Genomic DNA, 21,883 nt, shown 5'->3' on the forward strand with positions numbered 1-21,883 from the left:
GTGGTGGGTTTTTTTCTTTTTTCTTTTTGCCTCTGCTGTCCCGATGCATAAACTTCGTTGCTTTTCTAAAAATGCTTTTCTTTCTCCCATTTTGCACCCTGAGAAGGTGAGGTCTTCCTTGAATTGACCTCAGCTTCAGGTGAGGCACATCTGTGCAGCTTTCTGGGCATCCCCAAAAGTGCTTTTTCAGGAGGCAACTGGACTTTCTTGTTTTTAATTTTGAAGATGTTTTGCTTCTCATCCAAGAAGCTTCTTCGGCTCTTGACTAGATTTTGGGGAATGGAAGGATTGATATTCCTTGCAGACAGCTGGTCTTTTGCATTCTTTTGGAGGGTCCTTGAAGCACTTGGGAGGTGTGTCCTCAGGGTCACCTGAGTGCTGCTCCTGGTTCCTGTTGTCTGCAGTATTTTCCCTCTGGAAATCCATTCCTACTCCCACGCCATTCCAAGGGGGTTCATCCCAAATTGTATGGCTAAACATCTGTAGAGATTCTCAGTCATCCAGGTCACGGTTGTCCCAAAGATGATTTTTGAGGAAGAAACTGGACTTCCTTGATTTTTTTTTCTTTTGAAGATGTTTTCGCTTCTCATCCAAGAAGCTTCTTCAGCTGTAACTGGATCAGTGGTGGGATTCAAATAATTTAACAACCGGTTCTCTGCCCTAATGATCACCTGGGTAGGCGTGGCTCATTTGGTCATATGACTAGGTGGGCATGGCCAACTCAACATCACTCATGTCGATGGGCGCTTCATCTTCGCTGTGACAATGGAATAAGGGTTAACCTGAGAGGCAGTTTCTGTAAGCAGGGCAATAAAGATTAGGCTAGGAACAACCCCAGAATGTTTCCTTCCTGCCTTCCTTACAGGATTAGCCCTGTGAAGTGGAAAGAAACAAAAGGAGATTTCTTCCAACAATCGGTTCTCTGAACTACTTAGAAAGTTACCAACCGGTTCTCCCGAATAGGTGCGAACCGACTGAATCCAACCACTCAACTTGATGGTGGGGAATTGAAGGATTTATCTTCCTTGCAGACAGCTGGTCATTTGCATCCTTTTGGAGGGTCCTTGAAGCACTTGGGAGATTTATTTGTGTCCTCGGGGGTCACCAGAGTGGTTCCAGTAGTCTGCCATTTTCTTCCTCTGGAAATCCATTCCTACTCCCACACCATTCCAAGGGGGTTCATCCCAAATTGTTTAGATAAAAGTCCGTAGAGATTCTCAGTCACCCAGGTCATGGTTGTCCCAAAGGTGCTTTTTCAAGAGGCAAGCTTCCTTGTTTTTTTTCCTTTGGAAGACGTTTCGCTTCTCATCCAAGAAGCTTCATCAGCTCTGATAGGATAGTGGGGTGTTGTGGCCCAGCAGGAGCCGTTGGAGCTGCCACCAGACTCTGACAGCGAGGGGCTCCTCCAGAGTCGGCTCTGGAGGATGTGGAGGACCCTGGACAGGGTTCCAACTCCAAGCAGGGCGCAGAGAGGCTGGTTGGTCACCAGGAGGCGCCTGAGCCTTGGACCAGTGGGGAGGAGACAAGGGAGTGCGATCCGGATGTCAGCAGTGGGGAGGAGCCAAGGGAGTTGTTCCTAGATGCCCGGCACAGGAGAGCTAATAGGCGTAAGGAACAATTACGCAATTACAGGAGGTAATTGCACTCATCTGGTGGTAATTAGGCTCCTCTCCAGACTATAAAAGGAATGATTGTGCACACGCCCCTCTCGCAGAAGTCAACGCAGGAACGAATGTTGGAGAACATTATTGTGAGCTTGGCAGGCTGGATTACTGCCACGGCTTATCTGTGCTGGATTGCTGCCCAAGCTTATCTGTGCCGGTTTGCTGCCAAGGACCTGTCTGTCTGTTAATTAAATGCCGTAACTTATCTTTGGCTCAAGAGTGTGTGTTGGTGTGGGATGAGGGGGGTCAGAACAATGGGGAATGAAAGGAACAACACAGTTTCTGGGAAACAGTACAGAAGTAGGTTGAAATTGTCTTTCTCCAAGATGTACTGGAGTTGCAACAGTTCATTTAGTTACAACACCCACTGGAAAAAAAAGTGGCTTATGATGTTTTTCACACAACTGTCGCAGCATCCCCATAGCCACGCGATCAAAATCCAGACACTTAGCCACTGGCTCATGTTCATGACGGATGGGGCCATGTGATCACTTTGTGTGACCTCCTGACAAGCAGAGTCAATAGGGAAGCCAAGTTCACTTAACGACTGGATTACTAACTCAACAGCTGGTATGATTCACATCACAATGGTGGCAAGAGAAGTCGTAAAATGGGGGCAAAGCTCACTTAACAAATGCCTCATTTAGCAACATAAGTGTTGGACTCAAGTGTGGTCATAAGTCAAGGGCTATCTGTATTCTCCGCTTTCCAGCGGAAATTAAAAGCAATTTGGTCTCCATCCAAATACCAACCAGATACTCTGAACAGGAACTTTCTTGACTCTCTTCCTCCCAACCAAACTATCTAAACTTCACTGTCTCTTGGTCCTTTGGAATGCAGCCCCTCCCTCCTGGGAATCCAGCCTACATTCCACCCCATACAGGTTTTCTAGTAATCCATATAATATGTCTGTTCGGCTGTATAGTTATGCATGAATATGCACTGTGTGTAGCACACACAGCCAATAATTGGTGTGATAACATTCATGGTATTAGTTCAGGAAAGATTATAGGACAGGGGGTCAGCAACCTGCAGCTCTGGAGCCGCATGTGGCTGTTTCATCCCTCTGCTGCGGCTCCCTGTTGTTGGTTGGCTCCACAATTGATGGGGCTTTTAGTTAGGCCAGGTAGAGGAAAAAGGATGCCACGCTAGGAGGAGACTCTATGGTGGGGGAACCAGACTTCAGCTCCAGAATTGAATGGGGGACTTCCGTTTAAGACCTTTGTGGCTCTTTGAGTGTTTAAGGTTGCCGATCCTTGTTATAGGATGATAAATGTGTTTATCTCACAAGTGGCAGAAAGTCTTTCCTTTTTTTCCCTGCCTCCTGCTGCAAATCTCTGAATTTGGGAAATCCTCGCTTGCGGAAAAGCTGCAACCAGATGTCCTGGTTCATAAAGAGGCAGGCTTATTACAATAATGAAGGAGGTGCAGTCAACTCAGGGTGGGGCCTTTGATCTGCAGAAGACGAGTAACAACTGGAAATCCTGGGGAATGTTCAGCGGGCAAGTTATTTTCACAGGCACGGTTCTCTCGCTTTCTGTACCGATTCCGGAAGCCCAGTTTGGGATTTTAAAGAAGGAATGAAGGAAAGGTCCTAGAGAATGGTCAACTCACTGCCAGTTGGAAGAAGAGGAATTCACGTAGGTGGGTGCATAGCCTCTCAACCTGTGTCCAAGGTGAGATTTCTTAAGATTGATACCTGAGCTATTGCAGGGTGCAGAAACACCTAAAGGAGACGTTTTTGTGAGCTTTTTCACGTAATCTCGGGGGCATCTCTTAATGCTAGGAGTCTCCCCAAATTTTATTTTCTGTATCTTGATTGGGACAATCAAGAAAGTCTCCCAACACTTTTTGAGGAAGAGGATAAACCATGTTCTATAGGGACCTACCTTGGCATTTCTCATCTCCCCATACGTGGTAGATGTTTCCAAGGGGAACTGCGGTCTGCACCTGTTTCCCACTTCCGTGAATTGAGATGGGACCTCAAAATATGCCCTGAGTTATCCTCAGTTTCACTCTTTAGGGGAAAATAGATATCCTTCAGAGAAGCTGGTTTGCAATCACTGATCCTATTGAGATCTTGCTGAGGACTCCCCCCCCCCCCTAGAAACCACATTTGGAAAAGGATTATTTCTTTGGCTTCAACTTGCCTCACTATTTTTAAATCGTTGAATGTCTGCTCCTCAAAATATTGACTCTTCTTTCTCTCTTCCAGCTTTTCTCTTCTTTATTCTTGCTTTGTATTCATACCAGTGGTGGGATTCAGCCGGTTCGCACCTATTCGGGAGAACCGGTTGTTAACTTTCTAAGCAGTTCGGAGAACCGGTTGTTGGAAGAAATCTCCTTTTGTTTTTTTCCACTTTACAGGGCTAATCCTGTAAGGAAGGCAGGAAGGAAACATTCTGGTGTTGTTTCTAGCCTAATCTTTATTGCCCCCCTTACAGAAACTGCCTCTCCGGTTAACCCTCATTACATTGTAACAGCTAAGGAGAAGCGCCCATCATCCTGAGTGATGTTGAGTTGGCCACGCCCACCCAGTCACATGACCACCGTGCCCCGCCTACCCAGTTAGTCATTAAGGCAGAGAACCGGTTGTTAAATTATTTGAATCCCACCACTGATTCATACGTTGATATAACCCCAAAGAATTGACAGCATAGAGCTTGATATCTCAAGTTTTCGATTTAATTATCAGAACAAATCAGTGAAACATTCAAGAATCTCACCTCACCAATGGGTAATTCAGCTTGCATCTCTCTTCCCAGCTAAGATTATTTCTCCTTTTGAGAGAGAGAGAGACGGGGGTGGGGGAGAGAAAGAGAGAGAGAGAGAGCTTAAAAACAATGAATAAATCATAATATACCAATAGGTGAAGGTAGTAGGAAAGTTGAGAAGATGGCATAGATGGTAACTCTCACCCCCTCAACCATCCTGGGGAGTGTGGAGCCACCCTGTGCAATGAGAAAATCTTGGCCTGGGGTACCACCCTTCAACTGCTGTTGGAAACAAAGAAATGTATGTCACTCCAGGGTCCCATGTTTTATGTTAATCGTTGCAGGCTGGAATCTCAAAAGAGAGGAACTTTTTAAGTATTGGAGAGAGCATGCCTAGGGCAACGGCCGCTGAATTGTTTTTTGGAGGGCTGTATTGTACTTCATGGGTCACAAATTATTCAGGCACGTTAGTTTGGAGTTCAGCCCGGACTACTAATTTTAAAAAAAATTGCATTTTTAAAAACATTCCATCGCTCACCTTGACTAAGTCGTTTTGCCTCTGGGCAAAGGTAACCAGGTGCAAATTTCACAGTTTCCACCCTTAGATTTAATATTGTTATTTGTTGCTTCTGTGTTTTATTTGTATGCTTGCTTAAAATGGTAGATTTCCATAGGCTGTACCCGGGCAGGGTGAGCTGTTATCTCCATCTCTTGCACTATCCCCCCAACCTGGTGCAATAGTGATATAGGCACCTTGGGTGTGATCCCAAAACATCTGGAGCCCCACTGGAACGCTATTGGCATTGATAGAATCACCATCAATCAATGGCAAAAGGCAGCTCTGCTTGGGACAGCTTTCTTGGGAAGGACTCAAAACGATGGGCAAAAATGCCAGATCCAGTCTAAACATCTGGATGATGGCACAATGACCTATAAATCATAATTATTTCCAAGATTAGATTCCCAGCATTAGGCTCTTCTCCAGGAAGTCCTTCCTTCTCATCAGGTGGCCAAAGTATCTGAGTTTCCTCTTCAGGATCTGGCCTTCTAAAGAGCAGTCAGGGTTGATTTCCTCTAGGACTGACCGGTTGGATCGCCTTGCAGTCCAAGGGACTCGCAGGAGTCTTCTCCAGCACCAGAGTTCAAAGGCCTCCATTCTTTGGCGCTCAGCCTTCCTTATGGTCCAACCTTCACAGCCACCCATTGCAACTAGGAAAACCACAGCTTTATAAGGCAACTTATAAGGTTGTATTAATAGTTGAAAAATGGGTGCTTACAGTTAGACTGTTTGTTGAGTCCCTGGTGGTTTTCTTTCGCAATATGATTTTGTCAAAACACACATGCCCTTTTGTTTCTCATTGGCTTCTTCTACTTCAAACTATGGAAGCCCGCCAGAGCCATTTGGAAATCAGGCAGCATTGCAAAGTCAATCAATCAAACAAAGGGCTAACGTGCAAAATTTGTACGAAGGTTTACTTTGATAACATCACTAGGCTCTTCTCCAGAGCGTCCTTCCTTCTGATTAGGTGGCCAAAGTCTTTGAGTTTTCTCTTCAGGATCTGGCCTTCTAAAGAGCAGTCAGGGTTGATCTCCTCTAGGACTGACCGGTTGGATCGCCTTGCAGCCCAAGGGACTCGCAGGAGTCTTCTCCAGCACCAGAGTTCAAAGGCTTCCATTCTTTGGTGCTCAGCCTTATGCCCAACCTTAACAGCCATACGTTGCAACTGGGAAAACTGATTTTACCATTGTTTGCCACGCACAATCTCTTGTTCCAGATTGCTGGCCAATACAGGTAGCTCTCGATTTATGGCCACAACGGAGCCTGGAATTTCTGTGGTTAAGTGAGTTTTGCCCCATTGTACGGTCTTTCTTGCCAACGGTGTCTCAGTGAATCACCGCAGCTGATCAATTAGTAACCTGCTTGTGAAGTGAATCTGGCTTCCCTGTTGACTTTGCCTGTCTGAAGGTCACCAAAAGGCAAGCTGAACCCTGCTGAAATCTCACCTCCTCAATGTTTAGAATTTCTGCCTCCGTTGCATCTAATCGCCCAACCCAGAGCGCTGGACATCCGTAGGACCCTCCCCGGCAGAAAAAAATGAACGATTATTTACTATAGCAAGGACTTCCCCTGGCAACGATCCAGAGGGGGGTTCCTACCGGTTCGGACTGATTTGGACGAACCTGTAGTAATTTGGTGGCATGGGTCGCCAGAACCGGCAGTGACCCAGGCCTACCACGCCCCCAAACGGGTTCTCCTATGGCACCACCATCTTGATTTCCAGTTCTGCGCATGCGCAGAAAAATTTGCATTGCGCATGCACAGATCTTTTTAGGAGCAAATGTGTATGCGTTGCAGAGCACGCAATTGGCATGCACACGCAAGAATTTCCGTGCACCGAACCGGCAGTAATGCTGGCAGCAACCCACCCCTGCAACGACCCACCTGTGGCCAAGGAGGCAAGTTTGATGGTGATGAGCTCTGGAGTTGCTTTCGTTTTGTTTCTCACTTCTCCAGTCAGTCCCGTTCTCCGGCTTGGCTTGGTAAAGTGTACACTCCTACTTCTCAGAGTCTCATTCCCACCTGATTGAGATAGGCAGCTTGGCCTAAAACCTGCTTGGCAGCTCCAGGAGGAGAGGGTGATGCAACCAACCCATCCATTACTAAGGTGGTGCCCGAGAACAAAATCACTTACCCTTGGTCAACCGATGGCTTTGGAGGAGAATTTGAGGACTGGTAGTGACTGGGGAAGCTACTGAGGCGGTAGAGACAGGATAAGACTCAGGCACGGTGGGAGTGAATGTCTTTCTAACTGTAGGATGGGGTGCAAATTGCACAGGGCAGGGAATAGATTAATTAATGAGAATAGATCTGGAAGGGGCCTTGGAGGTCCCCTAGTCGAAGAGCTGAAGTGGCGCAGTGGTTAAATGCAGCACTGCAGGCTACTGCAGTTCTGCAATTCGGCTGTTCAAATCTCACCGGCTCAGGGTTGACTCAGCCTTCCATCCTTCCGAGGTGGTAAAATGAGGACCCGGATTGTTGTTGGGGGCAATATGCTGACTCTGTAAACCGCTTAGAGAGGGCTGAAAGCCCTATGAAGCGGTATATAAGTCTAACTGCTATTGCTATTGCTAGTCCAGGGGTTGGCAACCTTTAACACTCAAAGAACCATTTGGACCCATTTCCCACAGAAAACACCGGGAGCCACAAAAACCTTCCCGTGCCTATTTCCCGAGCAGCCACAGAACTAGCAAATGGAATTGAATTAAACATTTTGTTTTCTTATGAAACTTTTCTTGTCTTGGATTTATTTATGGTTGGCCTACTGGGGGTCGAAAAGCTCAATAAATCAGGCATTCTACTGCGGTTGCATTTGAAGGAGTGTTAGCCAACTTCAGCTGATTTTGAAAAAGCTGGGAGACGTTTCCAGTCAGGAAATGGCAGACCATCCTTTTCAAAGCAAAAAGAAAAAGATCTGGAAGATATTTTCCCAGATATATGGAAGTGCCGCCGGTTTGATGTGGCATTCTATGGATCGATAACAATTCTGGTGCCTGACGGCGGAGCCAAATTCAATCACATCATTATCCTGGGACGTGTCCCTTTGCCTTCCTTCATAATGAGAATTCTTTTCTTCTTTACGGGTGATTGATGGTTATTCCAGAGGTAGAAGGAAAAGGGCCCCAAGCATATTTCCAGAATCTGCATTGCAAAAACCAAAACATACCCCAAATAAGGCATAAATCACCACCGCCAACAAAATTGCACGTACAATATGCTATAAGTTGGTTAATCTTGCAGTTACTGTTGGCCAACTCAACACCGGTGAATGCTGGCAAACATCTCCAGAACAGAGAACAATTTTTTTCATCCTTTTTTTCCAGCCAAACGCTGCGTCTGTGCGTAGTAGATTGTCCCATTTGTCTCTTGCCCGCTGAGCAAGTTTGTAAATCAAAGCTAGCCTGATTACTTATTCTGCCGACTCTTACTATAAGGTTCCCAACATACGAGGAAGATGGCAGGATGGGAAGAATATTGCCCACAGATCAAGACCCTGCTGCTGATTCTCACATTTGTCTTCTGTCTGTTGGATGCAGGTAAGAATAGAAGGGAAGGGAAGGGAAGGGAAGGGAAGAGAAGTGAATAATAGAGTTGGAAGGGACCTTGGAGGTCTTCTAATCTGACCCCCTGCTTAGGCAGGATACCCTACAACAGTGATGGCTAACCTTTTCCGGGTTCCGTCCACCAGCCAATGCCACCTGGCTACCACCCGGGGGAGGGCCTTCTCTGTAGCAGCTCCGGCCCTTTGGAACGAACTCCCCACGGAGATTCGGACCCTCATCTCTCTCCAGGCCTTCCGGAAAGCCGTCAAAATCTGGCTGTGCCGGCAAGCCTGGGATTGATGAGTTCCCCTCCTCTCTCGACCTGTATGGCTGTATGATTCTTGTTTATTTTAATCATGTGTATTGTGTTCTATGTTCCCTTTCCCCCTTTGAGTTGTTTGCCGCCCTGAGTCCCTCCCAGAGAAGGGCGGCATAGAAATAAACTAAATCTAAATCTTTTCCAGACTGAGTGCCCAAAGCGAATGCGTGAATGAATGAATGTGTGAACGTGTGCATGCACCCATACCTCCCAAATACAATGTACATGCAACCCTGTGCATGTCTCCTCCCCCTGCGCATGTTCCCCAGCCTCCATGCATGCACATGTGACCCGGCCTCCACGCATGCATACACTCATCCTGCACATGTCCCACACATGCGCTCTGGCCCCAATGCATGTCCTCCCTGCACACGCCCCAACCCCCGCATGCACGACAGAGACCCGACAACCAGTTTGCTGGTGGGGGCACACACGTACGCACGACAGAGATCAATTGGGATGACGGCTCGCGTGCCCACAGAGAGGGCGTTGTGTGCGACAGGTTTGCCGTCACGGGCCTGCACCACTTCAGACAAATGGTTATCCAATCTCTTCTTAAGAACTTCCAGTCAGAACAAACCTGTCGGGATGGGTTGAGCTTCTCAGAGGGATGAGGGAGAACCACGTACTCTTCAGGAATGAGCTTCTGTTGACGTCCTTCAAGATTTAGACTGGAAGGAAACGGACCCAGGGAAAAACATTGGCTTCCTCCTGAGTTTGAGCCCCACATTTCCTTTTTGTGGGTCAATAATATAATGTAAATATTTAGTAGAACCAGTTAGATTAAAATAAGTCTCCATTAAACTCAGAAGAACAAAAGCAGGGGTGGGTTCCTGCCAGTTCTAACCTCTTCTATAGAAGAGGTTCCACAAATCTACAGTGTCGTTTAGAACCGGTTCTAGCTCCCTCCCTCCCGCCCGTCCACACATCATCAAGATGAAGAGTGAGAGGAGGAGTTCTGGGAGTTGAAGTCCACAAGTCTTAAAGCTGCCAAGTTTGAACACCCCTGGGTTTTTTTCCCTAAAGGGTTAGGGGTGTGAGGGTCTTGTAACTTGACAGCTTTAAGACTTGCACACTTCAGTGCCAGAATTTCTGAGCCAACATTTTGGTTGCTAAACAAGAGTGTTGTTAAGTGAGTTTCACCACATTTTACAAGATGGCCAAGCCCACCCAGTCACATGGCTGGCAAGCCACTCCCACCTGGTCACATGGCTGGCAAGCCACTGCCACAAAGCAGGCCACACCTACAGAAGAGGTTCTAAAATTTTTTGAAACCCACCACTGAACAAAAGTGAGGAAATGGTGAACCTCAAGGTTTGATGAAACTCCAAGGTAGCAAGCATCGCCCCAGTTATGTTTAAACTGGGGTTTTTTTGTGTGTGTGGGGGGGAGTAGTTTAGAGTATTGTATGAACCAACGACTTACTAGCTGGTAAGCAAGTGTTGTTCAATCTCTTAACTGTGCAACTCCAAAACAACAACGGCAACAAAAAAAACCACCACCAGTTAATTTAGTAATCAGCGTACGCCTGTTGTGTCAGCATAGCCAGCTAGCCCTAATTATATCTCCCCTTGAAATGAATGAGATATAAATTAACCAAAGTGAGTGGTTGATTGATTTGAGAGGTGTTTCTCCTCATTTAGCTGGAAGGTCACAACAAACAATTATGAAATGCAATTAAAGCAAGAAAACAGGTAATGGGAAACACTCAATCACATAATATAGGTGACAGGTTAAATTGAGATGGGCTTTTGGTACGTACAAATGCAAACTAACAACAAAAAATCCACACGTAGAAGACGTACGCCATGTTTACCCGAAGAAAAGCGTTGTGCTTAGCAGCGGCCAAAATACTTGACAGGCGGCTTCCAAAATTTTATTGTCAGGTGCAAGAAACCAGAGTTACTTGTGAATGAGAAAAGTCAGTAACGTTATCATCTACCAGCTATGTTACAAGAATCTTTACCAGCCTTCTTCTCTTTCCCTGGGAAGGAACAGATAAGGTTTCAGGTGTCTCGGGGGAAGTCAAGGTTCTATTGCTTGTGATGGCACAAGGATTCCAAGCTAGGCCCTCACTTGACTCCTCCTTCCAGGTTGGCTGACAGTTTCCCAACAGTTATTGCCATTTATCTATTGTTTTCTTTCTCTGTAGTGAGTGGCCTGCGATGCTACCAGTGTGTGGGGATGTTCCATGAGTGTGTCCAATCAGAGCAATTGTGTACGCCAAGGGATCGGTCCTGCTTCTCATCTACCATCAAACTTTTCTGTAAGGAAACTCCCCCAATTTCCTGTACCTGCTATGATATTTATTTACTTCAATTATATCCACCTTTCTGTTCAAAATGGACCATTTTTGTATGCTTGCAATGAGTACACTCTAATGGCTCAATGCTTTCTACAGGAAAGGGATGAACTAAAATTTGTTAGCATTTAACAAGCAATTTTTAAAAAATAATTAGAAAACAAAGTATTCAAACTTCATGTCATTTCAAAAGTGTTGACTGTGGTTTGACCAAGATGACTATTCCCTTGGTCTCCCAGAGCTGTAAACCTGCCAGAGATTGCTGTCTCCTTGCAAGGAGTCACTGTCTGGAACACTTATGGGTGATCTCAAGTCCTCTCCTTGTCCATAGAGGTTTTGAAGAACCAGTCTAATCACTGGCTCTTCCTTCCACCACAGTCATCAACTCTGCTTTTCATGGAGACACCTTCAGTCTATCACTTCGTCCTTCGGAGGTCCCCATCCTGGTTTCTTCTGAATGCTCCTTTCTCTGGTGCAGAGTCTCCCGAAGCTGATGGGAATTGTCCATTTTTCCTGAAGAGATGAAGGGGAGGGTGGCCTTTCTTGTCAACAGTGATTACTTTTGGAGATGGTTGGGCTTTGGAAAGCAAATGATTTAACGGACCCTTCTCCAAGAAAGAAGCATGGCTCGAGAATTCAGGACCTCTTATAGCCAGGGAATCCCTCCAGCATATTATGGCTGTTTCATCATCTCATGGGAGGGCTAGTCAGCAGAGGTGGGTTTTTACCGGTTCGGCCGAGTAGGTAATAACTTCTATCCTCGGTGGCGCCATCTTGATTTTCTGTTCTGCACATGCGCAGAACAATCTTCATTTAAAAATGTAATTATTTTTCATTTTTTTAATGTGCTGCACATGCACGGACCTTTTTAGGCGCAAATACGCATGTGCATGGAGTGTGTGTATGGCATCCCCGTGAGCATGCAAAAATTTTCGGGCGCCGAACGGGTAGTACTGCTGGCAGGAACCCACCCCTGCTAGTCAGGGATTACATAATTGAGGGATGGTGGTACCTATAGCTTTCTACATGCATTCAATTTGAACCCTAATATTCTTAGTCGCTAGCAGCCATCACTGATTGGGTTTGAGAGATGCTGGAAACCAACAACACCTGGAGAACTCCAGTTTCCCCAATCTGGTGTCAGTCCCATATGTCGATTCCTAGAGTTTTTAGCTCAACATGGCCAATTTGGGAACATTTACAAAATCCAAATTTTGAGTGTGATGGACTCCTGCATCCTTTATTAACCATGTTGGCTCCCAATCTTTTCCAGATACAAACAACTATACAGGAGTATTTTTGCTTCCAGGTAAGTTGGATGGCACTTATTATTATTTTTTTCAAAGTTTATTGGGTTTTAATTTTTAAAAATAGTTCAACATCAATACATGAACAGTTTAGTCTCTGGGTATGGTTCATATTAATACAAAAAACAGCAGTCAATTGTTGCATTAATCAATGTTGCTTATATAATCCTAATATTAATGTACTTGATTATTTTAAAGTAGTCGTTCAATATTTCAATGTTCTATTATTCTAATGTCAATAATCTTCTTGAACATACATAGTAATACCATCTTTCAACCTGTCATCTTTCCCTCTACTTATTACATATTCTATTTATATAGAAATCATAACTACCGTACTTATATTTCCCCTAATTCTTATTTCTACCTCTATTCTGTCTTCCGGTCAGGTCACGCTTACTAATACTAATGTTAATACACATTTTTATGTCAAGACATAGGCCTTTATATAAACGTGTATATTCTTATTTCTACCTCTATTTCTAGTTTTGAATCAGGCCATCATTATATTAGAAGACAGAAGAAAGGGAAAAAAAGGGGGGGGGAGCTCTGTTCTAACCATCATCTCTTGAAAAGCATCTCTTGATGTTTTAATGCATCAATTCTTATTCGTTTTTTGGCTTTTCTCCCATACTCCTCTCTTGGATCATTGTCTCTGTCAGCATCTGTATCTTCATTTTTCCATCTAAATATTTATCCCATCTCTATCCTCCTAAACTGCCAGATCTCATACTCCTATCTCCCTTTCAAAAACATCTTCCAGATTATCCAATTCCAATGGATTAATTTTGATTGAGAAAGACAGGGTTCAACCTGAACAGGGAGTGTTTTAATTTTAAAAACACCAATCCATTTGTTGGTGATTGTGATTATTTAAAACGAGACTGGACTCCCCTCTACACATGCTCACAAGCAACTTTCTTAATTTATTTCATATAAGAGGAAGATGGGCCAGAACCAAAAAAACCCAACTCCATTCAAGGGCAAAAGGAAAGACTGGCTGAATTTGAATGTGGCTTAAGCCAGATAAAACTCCAATCTTTACCTGATTTGGTTAAACCTGAATGCAAATAGTAATTGTTGTGCTTTATTTATAAAATATTTAGAGAATAACTACTAAACATCTAGAAAAAAAATGTATTTTAAGGCAGAAAAAAATCAGTTAGTGGCATCAATTCTACATAAATCCTATGGAGCTGCTTTTAGCTCATCTTCTGCTATCTCTAATTGCCCTCAACCGTCATGTTCAGCTTAAATTTTGGGGTTTATGGTTTGTTAATCAAATTGTAATGGCCAAAAAATTCACATAACTCTAAGCCACAATGGAATGGCTTACAACAGGAATTCAACTGATTTTCTTGGCCTACTTAATTCCATGTATTTCTAAACCCCAGATTTAGAAATCGCCGAGTACGTGATGAAAGGCTGCTCAGGGGAAGGCGTATCTAATCGCACCGCTAACATCTATTCTGAGGATGACCATGAAGTACACAACACGTATTACTGTGACTCTAATCTCTGCAACATCCGGTTCACAGGTGGTAAGTACAAGAAGTTAGAACATCAACCTGTTGAGCAAGTGAGAAGTGTAAGAAACACAATAAGAACCAACGTGATGTAACATTTAAGGTGTTGGACGAGGGAACCGATCCAATGTCCCTTCCAACTTTGTTATTCTAATGATTATGGGACTTCAGTTGACTTAAATAGTAATCCACTCTCAGCCATGGAAGATCAGTGTTTTTGGGTCAATGTCTCAGCCCAACCTATCTGGCAATAGTATGGTGGAGAAAAATGGTGGGAGGACACATTCAAGCAGAAGAGTTTTAGCTTTTCTTTCCTTTTCTTTTCCCCCGAAAAGTTTTATTGTTTTAATTAAACAAAAACACACACAAAAAAAGAATCATCTTTCATTACATCTTGTAGAAAGGCGTGTCAATTGGTTACAAATACATTTCGTGTGTTTCTTCCACAATCATTACATATACTTCATTCAAACTGAATCGTACATTTTAAATAAAAAAAATTATGTATTTTACTATCGCTATACCACAATTCTCATTTAATTATAATTATTTAAATGTGCTTTTATCTAAAATCATTTGTATTTAAAGACACAACCTACTAGCATTCGTTTGCAATTTCAATAAACCTCCAATAACATTACACCTTTATAACATATTCTGAAATAAAGTCAGTTAGTAAGATATCTAAGCATTCTCCCTCCCTTTCCCCCCCAACTCACAATTTAAAGCTTATATCCAATTTGCTTTTACTACTACTACGACACACACACACACACACATCATTAAACATTATCCATTAACATTTCCTTGTTGTTATTGTAGCTAACTAAAAATTATTTACTATTTATATCACCTCTCCTCTCATCAGGCCCAAAAGAAATTTATACCTTTATAGCAAGCTCTAAACAAGAATTTATTAATAAAATTTATAGGTCTTTTCCCTAAGTCCCAAATTACAATTTATATCCAAGTTATTTTTACTAATTAAGGTTATCATTTCATTATTATTATCGTAGTTAATATATGTTAACGAATGAACATTTAATAAGAATCTAAAACAATCTACAAAATGCTAACAAGAGTTTTAGCTTTTCTGAAGCGCAAAATGATCCTGGACCATTTCACTGGCTAGCAAAAGGCTTCCAAAAATCAAATCAAAGGGCAGGTTTTATCTTCTCAAGCTCTGTACGCTGAAGTTCTAGGATGTCTCAAAATAATCTTCCTGCAGATGACTCCTGCAGATAGAGTCTACTCCTCTTAGATGATCCCCTATGGAGGAGATCCTTAAAGTCCTTCAAGAGGTGAAGGAGACATGGACTTGAAGGCAGATTTTCTCTGTTGTGGCCAGGATATTTTAGAACACCTTTCCAGGAACTGTCTCACTCATGTCTGATGTTTTGCAAGGCAGTAAAGTTGATTTGATTGCGGTGGGATTTTGAATCTTGGTGGTTAGTGTCTATGGCAGTGGTGGGATTCAGAAGTTTTACTACTGGTTCTGTGGGTGTGGCATGGCTTGGTGGGCGTTGCTTGGTGGGCGTGGCGGGAAGGACACTGCAAAATCTCCGTTCCCTCCCCACCCCACTAAACTGCTTTACAGCTCCGTTCTTCTGTGCAGGGCAACAGAAGAAGACCGGCCAATCAGCTGGGACTTGGGGGGCGGGGAATAGATGGGGGCGGGGCCAGCCAGAGGTGTTATTTGCTGGTTCTCCGAATTGCTCAAAATTTCCGCTACCGGTTTGCCAGAACCGGTCAGAACTGACTGAATACCACCTCTGGTATATGGAGACTTTCAGTCATCCAGGTCATGGTGGTCCCAAAAGTGCTTTTTCAGGGGGTGGCTGAAATTTTTGGTGTTTTTTGAAGATGTTTCGCTTCTCATCCAAGAAGCTTCTTCAGCTCTGGCTGGATGGTGGAGAATGGAAGGATTTATATTCCTTGCTGAGGGCTGGTCATTCGCATTCTTTTAGCAAGTCATCAAGGCCACTTGGAAGCTTATCTGTGTCTTCATGGTCACCAACGGGCATGGAGCCTTCTTGGGTTCAAGGAAAAAACAAGTCCAGTTGCCTCCTGAAAAAAGCAACTTTGAGACTCAATGCTGATGATTCTCGAATTTTTAACAGAGATATGATGTTATGGACTGGAATTCGTATTTTTAGACATAATGAGGTTTTTATTTTGTATTTTATATTTGGTTTTGGATGCATGCAAACATCCCAAAATGTGGGGGTAGGCACGTGTTGTGGCCCAGCAGGAGCCGTTGGAGCTGCCACCAGACTCCGACAGCGAGGGGCCCTATGAGTCGGCTCTGGAGGATGTGGAGGACCCTGGACAGGGTTCCAACTCTGAGCAGGGCGCAGAGAGGCTGGCTGGCCATCAGGAGGCACCTGAGTTTGGACCAGTGGGGAGGAGACAAGGGAGAGTGAGCCGTATGCCAGTAGTGAGTTGTTCCTGGATGCACGACATCGAAGAGCTAATAGGCATCAGGAACAGTTGCACAGTTACAGGAGGTAATTGCACTCAGCTGGTGGTCAATAGGCTCCTCTCCAGACTATAAAAAGACTACTTGTGCACATACCCCTCTTTGCAGAAGTCAACACAGGATCGAATGTTGGAGAATATTGTTATGAGCTTGGCAGGCTGGATTGCTGCCAACCCTTATCTGTGTTAATTGCTGCCCAAGCTTGTCTGTGCTGGTTTGCTGCCAAGGAGCTGTCTGTCTGTTAATTAAATGCTGTAACTTATCTGTGGCTCGGAGTGTGCTTTGGTGTGGAATGAGGGGGGGTCAGAACAGCACGCTATATAAACAAGTGCAATAATAAAAGAAATATATTTTTAAAGAGCCATGACAATGATATCCTTCTCTTCTATTTTCCCAGCTCCAGCCAGCACTACTCAGGAGGCTAATGGCATGGAGTGCTACAGCTGTTTTGATCGTGGCACGGGGGACTGTGCTCAAGGGAATGCTACTCGGGTCAAGTGCCTGGGAGATATGAATCAGTGCATGGATTTTACTGGTAAACTGAGATGTTTCTTGAATACGTTCGGGAATGATATTAAAGGAATTGAAGAACTGCTGAGTGCAGATACATGAAATAGCATATCTGTGATCTTTCTGCGCCTCTCTTTGAAAGGTGAAGACAGATTAGCAAGTAAGATTTCCCACTAGCTCGACATGAATAAACTAGACAGCACTCGTGCAGTTCAGAAGAATCTGAAGAAACAAAGGTTGGAGAAATAGGAGAGGCAATGAGGGGAGATGATGAGAGAGAGAGAGAGAGAGAGAGAGAGAGAGAGACAGAGAGAGAGAGAGACAGAGAGAGACAGACAGACAGAGAGAGAGAGAGACAGAGAGACAGAGAGGCAGAGAGAGACAGAGAGACAGAGAGAGAGAGACAGAGAGACAGAGACAGAGGGAGTCAGAGAGAGAGAGACAGAGAGAGAGAGAGAGACAGAGACAGAGACAGAGAGGCAGAGAGGCAGAGAGAGAGAGCGAGACAGAGACAGAGAGACAGAGAGAGTCAGAGAGAGAGACAGAGAGAGAGGGGGGGAGAGACAGAGACAGAGAGACAGAGAGAGAGGGAGGGAGAGAGACAGAGAGAGACAAAGAGAGAGAGGGAGGGAGAGAGACAGAGAGAGACAAAGAGAGAGAGGGAGGGAGAGAGAGAGAGAGAGGGAGAGAGAGAGAGAGAGAGAGAGAGAGATAGAGAGAGATATGCACCATGGCCAGGAGAAGAGGGCAATGCAGCTTCCTCCTAAGGCGCCCTGAGTATCATCAATGTGGACTTCAGCTCCTAAACTTTTGAACAATGACTAGGCTAACTGGAAAATCCTGGAGATTCTGGAAGTGGAAGTCCACCTTTCTGGAGGAAACTCAAATTGGGCAAGGCTGGCCTACAGGGTCGCTGAAACCTGAACTCTCCCTCTTGACATGAAACAATGAGGTTACGGGTGGGGAACATGTAGGATTCCAGATCTTGCTGAACCATAAATTCCAGCTTTGCTAATCACTAGGCTAGCCGATCACTTCTGAGGATTACTTCATAACTCAGGAACATCCTCCTCCCTGAATTAGACAGGGTAGATAGGAGGCCCTGTTGTGGCCTGTCGGTTGCTGGCCCCTCCGACAGCTGAATCAGATGAGGAGGCGGTGTGGGAGGAGTCAGGGCCAGTGTCAAGGAAATCTGAGAGGGAGAAGAGGGAATGGAGCTGTGTGTGAGAGAGAGTGGGGGGAGGGAGAGGGAGAGGCAGAGCCTGGGTTGTCTGTCAGCTCTCAGATGGAGAGTCAACAGCTCTCAGGCCTGGAGGCGGCTGATGAGGAAGAGGAGGAACAGCTGGATCCAGTGCCTGATGCATGGATGCGCAGAAGGCAGAGGAGAGGAGAACACTGGAAATCTATGAGCTGGTCCTTGGGACGGAAGAGCCACCACTGCTAGTGAAGCCCCACCCTAGCTCTGGGGATAACAGACGGGGCGGAGATGAATAGATATGGCAGACAACTATTTATCTCCCTGGCGGATGAAATTGTTAGCCTGTGTTGAGAGAGAAACTTTTTTGCCAGGGCTGCTGGCGCTCCTAATAAAAGGAATCTTTTAAGTTACCTTCAGAGGGTTCGTCGTGTTTGGGGAGCTGGGTCAGGACAAGTCCCCCGCCTACAGTCTGATGCATCGTGTTCCATCATGTTCTTTGATTCGTAGTGATCAATGGCGCCTGGAAAATGACGTACCGGACGTGTGCCCTGGAGACCTTGTGCCGCCGGCAGTATATGCTGCCAGAACTCTCAGGGAGACTGGAGATCAGCTGCTGTTCTACCCCTCTCTGTAACGATGGACGACCTGGCCTTAAAAGCATCTGCAGCCATTTCTCAGAACAAGGTAGCTTTCCTGTTATCCACCAGGAGAAGTAGAATATGAGACATTGTAGTGTGAGATAGAAACTGGTGTCAAGCAACGGGGAAATCAGGAGATTCAGGCAGTTCAAATGACTATAAACATTTACTCAATTCACTTTCTGAAATTGTGCTAATGCCTGTACATCAATACCATGGACCAGATCTGTGCACTGGAGCGGGGGGGGGGGGGGCTGGTATCGTGTGCTGCCTGCATCCCATGGAAGGGGCTTCGCTAGTTTGCATGGCCTGGTTTCTGGCATGCCATGAATCGGTGCTGGTCCACGGACTGTGGGGCTGGGGACCTGCTGCTGCACATGATTGATTGAACTGATGGATGGATTGCTCTGCAGGAGTCAAGAAGAAGCCCGAGAATGGCTTGGAATGTGCCAGTTGTTGCGATTCAGGCCAAGGTGAATGTGCCCATGGAAACTGGACTCATGTCAAGTGTGTTGGGGAGCAGACCAAGTGTGTGAATGTCACAGGTGAGTTGTGTGAGCATATATGTAGGTGGGTAATGGATGAAAATGGAGCTGCACCCACAATTCTCTTCCCCAAGGGAAAAATGGGATGCAAAAGAACAGTATTTCACTATATCTATATCTATATCTATATCTATATCTATATCTATATCTATATCTATATCTATATCTATATCTATATCTATATCTATATCTATATCTATATCTATATCTATATCTATATCTATATCTATATCTATATCTCATCTGTATCTGTATCTGTATCTGTATCTGTATCTGTATCTGTATCTGTATCTGTATCTATATCTATATCTATATCTATATCTATATATCTATATCTATATCTATATCTATATCATCTATCTATCTATCTATCTATCTATCTATCTATCTATCTATCTATCTATCTATCTATCTATCATCTTTCTACCTATACCTATACCTGTATATCTATGTACTTGTACCTGTACCTACTTATCTTATCTTATCTTATCTTATCTTATCTTATCTTATCTTATCTTATCTTATCTTATCTTATCTTATCAAGATAAGATATCAGGAATTAGAATAAAGAGGAAAAAGGAAAAAAGATAAGAAAAACAACAAAGTCAAAAATACAAAAAAGAGAAAGAAAATATAAAGAAATGACTTCTGATTTTTTTCAACAACAGTTATAAGTCATTTCTTACTCTATGATTGATATAATGCGTTTCCACTGGTAAATACCAGGTAACTGCTCTTTGAACCCACTGTAACTTCTCAGTGGTCTTTAAAGGTAACTCTTAATAGTGTGTTGCAATAATCTAGAGAGGTAGTAAGAGAGGTGTGAGTTACTATAGGAAGTAACCCTCCCCCCTCAAAAAAATCCAGGTAGGGCTTCAAGTGGCTCATCAACCAAAGGTGAGCGAAGATCTCCTTGGTTGCATTCTCCATCTGTTGTTCTAGCATAGGGGTGGGGGTCAAACTCAATCTCATTGAAGGTCACATCAGGGCTGTGGTTGACCTCAGGGGGCCAGCCGGGTGTGGCTGACTGAGTGGGCATGGCTGACTGAGTGGGCATGGCTGACTGGGTGGGTGTGGCCAGCTTAATGCCACTCCCCAACCTGCTGTCATGTTTCCTCTTCACATTGGTTAGACCGAGCCATAGTGACATGAGCTGGCCCCTTACATTTTCCAGGATGGGCCCGTGGGCCAGATCTGACCACATCGCGGGCCAGATTCGGCCCACGGACCTTGTGTTCGACACCCCTGTTTTAGCAGGAGGACCTGGCTAAGGTGTGGTCTTGCTCCTTCAGGGGCATGATCACTCTGTCAGGAGACGCTATGGGGCAGACGGAGAACCCCAGAGAGTAATTGGTAGTTTGATTACCCATTTCATGTTTAATGCAAGAATAGTCAAGTCCCTCACGATCCACTAGTCTTTTCACATTTTGCTCCCCACTCCTTCTCCTCTCCACCTTCTCACCCTCTAGAACAGCTTCACTCTTAGGGATTTCCTCTTGCAGGCCCTTTCAGACAATTAGTGTTACCACTGTGTCTGTTTTCTCTAGAGAAAGGCCATACGTTGATGCGTGGCTGCAGCTTGGAGAAGCTTTGTTGGGAGAAACCACAGTTGCTGGGCCTGGACCGAAACTCTTCTATCAACTGCTGCTCCAACTCGCTCTGCAACAGAAGTTTGGCCCCAACTGGAGATGCCTCCTTGGTCCTTCTCCTCCTGCTGTTCTGGCTTCTCCAGTAAAAGTCTGGAGCGCCCAAATTTCAAGGAAGCCAAAGAAAACTGGAAAACAGAGAGCCCAGTGTCCCAAGGCCACACACCGTCCCTCTTGCCTCGCAGCATCCAATGTGACAAGGGTTGCACCTAAGGCGGTTTTAATTGCTCCAGCCTACATGACTGCACTCTTAATGTTCTCTCTCCACTGTCTTTAAGTAGGAACCTTGAAAGAAACAGGTTTAGTGACCTACTCAAGAAAGAGGGTTGTGTTTATAAGCCAAGGGGAGGGTGGCATTGGGGCAGAAGTTACAGTCCTGGAATATTTTCAGTCTCTCCCTGCCTTGCAGCTTCTCAAGGCTAACTCCTGCCAAGGGACGCTAACATCTCAGCTTCCTTTCCTTGACCGGGTGAAAAAAAAGCCCCTTGCATCAGCTGCAGGGTATCCATGGCACCATGGATATTAGTTATGCAAGGTTTTTGAGTTGGCTCACATGCAGTGGTGCGGTGGCCTACAGGTGGCGCTCTTGCCTCACGATCGGCAGGCTGCGGAGTTTGATCCTAGGGTGGAGGCAGATATTTCTCTCTCTGGATCAGAGGTTGGTTCCTACCAGTTCGCACCTATTTGGTAGAACCAGTTCGTCAAATCTACCGAACCAGTTAGAAGAGGTTCCACCAGTGGACCCGGAAAGCAGGCCACACCTACAGAAGCGGTTCCAAAAATTTTTGAAACCCACCACTGCTCTGGATCCACACTGAGAATATACCGTATCTGCTGAACAAAACTCCACATTGGTGACAGGAAGAGCATCTGGCCATTCAAACACATTGCTAACTCCGTTCTGTTGCCCAGACTCCACCCCGCAAAGGATTAT

At 44.9% G+C, this 21,883-nt stretch overlaps 1 protein-coding gene across 1 annotated transcript; it reads left to right on the forward strand.

The window, feature by feature from the left end:
* The first annotated feature begins 10,815 nt into the window (after positions 1-10,815).
* On the forward strand, positions 10,816-21,620 carry LOC116516177 (urokinase plasminogen activator surface receptor-like). Its single transcript, XM_032228586.1, has 7 exons — positions 10,816-11,064; positions 12,374-12,409; positions 13,802-13,948; positions 16,810-16,947; positions 18,628-18,804; positions 19,172-19,303; positions 20,851-21,620. The coding sequence occupies exons 1-7, from the start codon at positions 10,983-10,985 to the stop codon at positions 21,036-21,038; spliced, it is 900 nt and encodes a 299-aa protein (XP_032084477.1). The 5' UTR covers positions 10,816-10,982; the 3' UTR covers positions 21,039-21,620.
* The last annotated feature ends 263 nt before the right edge of the window (positions 21,621-21,883 follow it).

This window comes from Thamnophis elegans, chromosome 12 (genome assembly GCF_009769535.1).
Source record: "Thamnophis elegans isolate rThaEle1 chromosome 12, rThaEle1.pri, whole genome shotgun sequence".
Taxonomy (NCBI): domain Eukaryota; kingdom Metazoa; phylum Chordata; class Lepidosauria; order Squamata; family Colubridae; genus Thamnophis; species Thamnophis elegans.

Excerpts from the sequence above, each read along its gene's own strand:
- LOC116516177 (XM_032228586.1), top strand. The coding sequence starts at position 10,983 with ATGTTCCATGAGTGTGTCCAATCAGAGCAATTGTGTACGCCAAGGGAT. Across the intron at positions 11,065-12,373 it reads ATCTACCATCAAACTTTTCT|ATACAAACAACTATACAGGA; the intron begins GTAAGGAAACTC and ends AATCTTTTCCAG. Across the intron at positions 13,949-16,809 it reads CAACATCCGGTTCACAGGTG|CTCCAGCCAGCACTACTCAG; the intron begins GTAAGTACAAGA and ends CTATTTTCCCAG.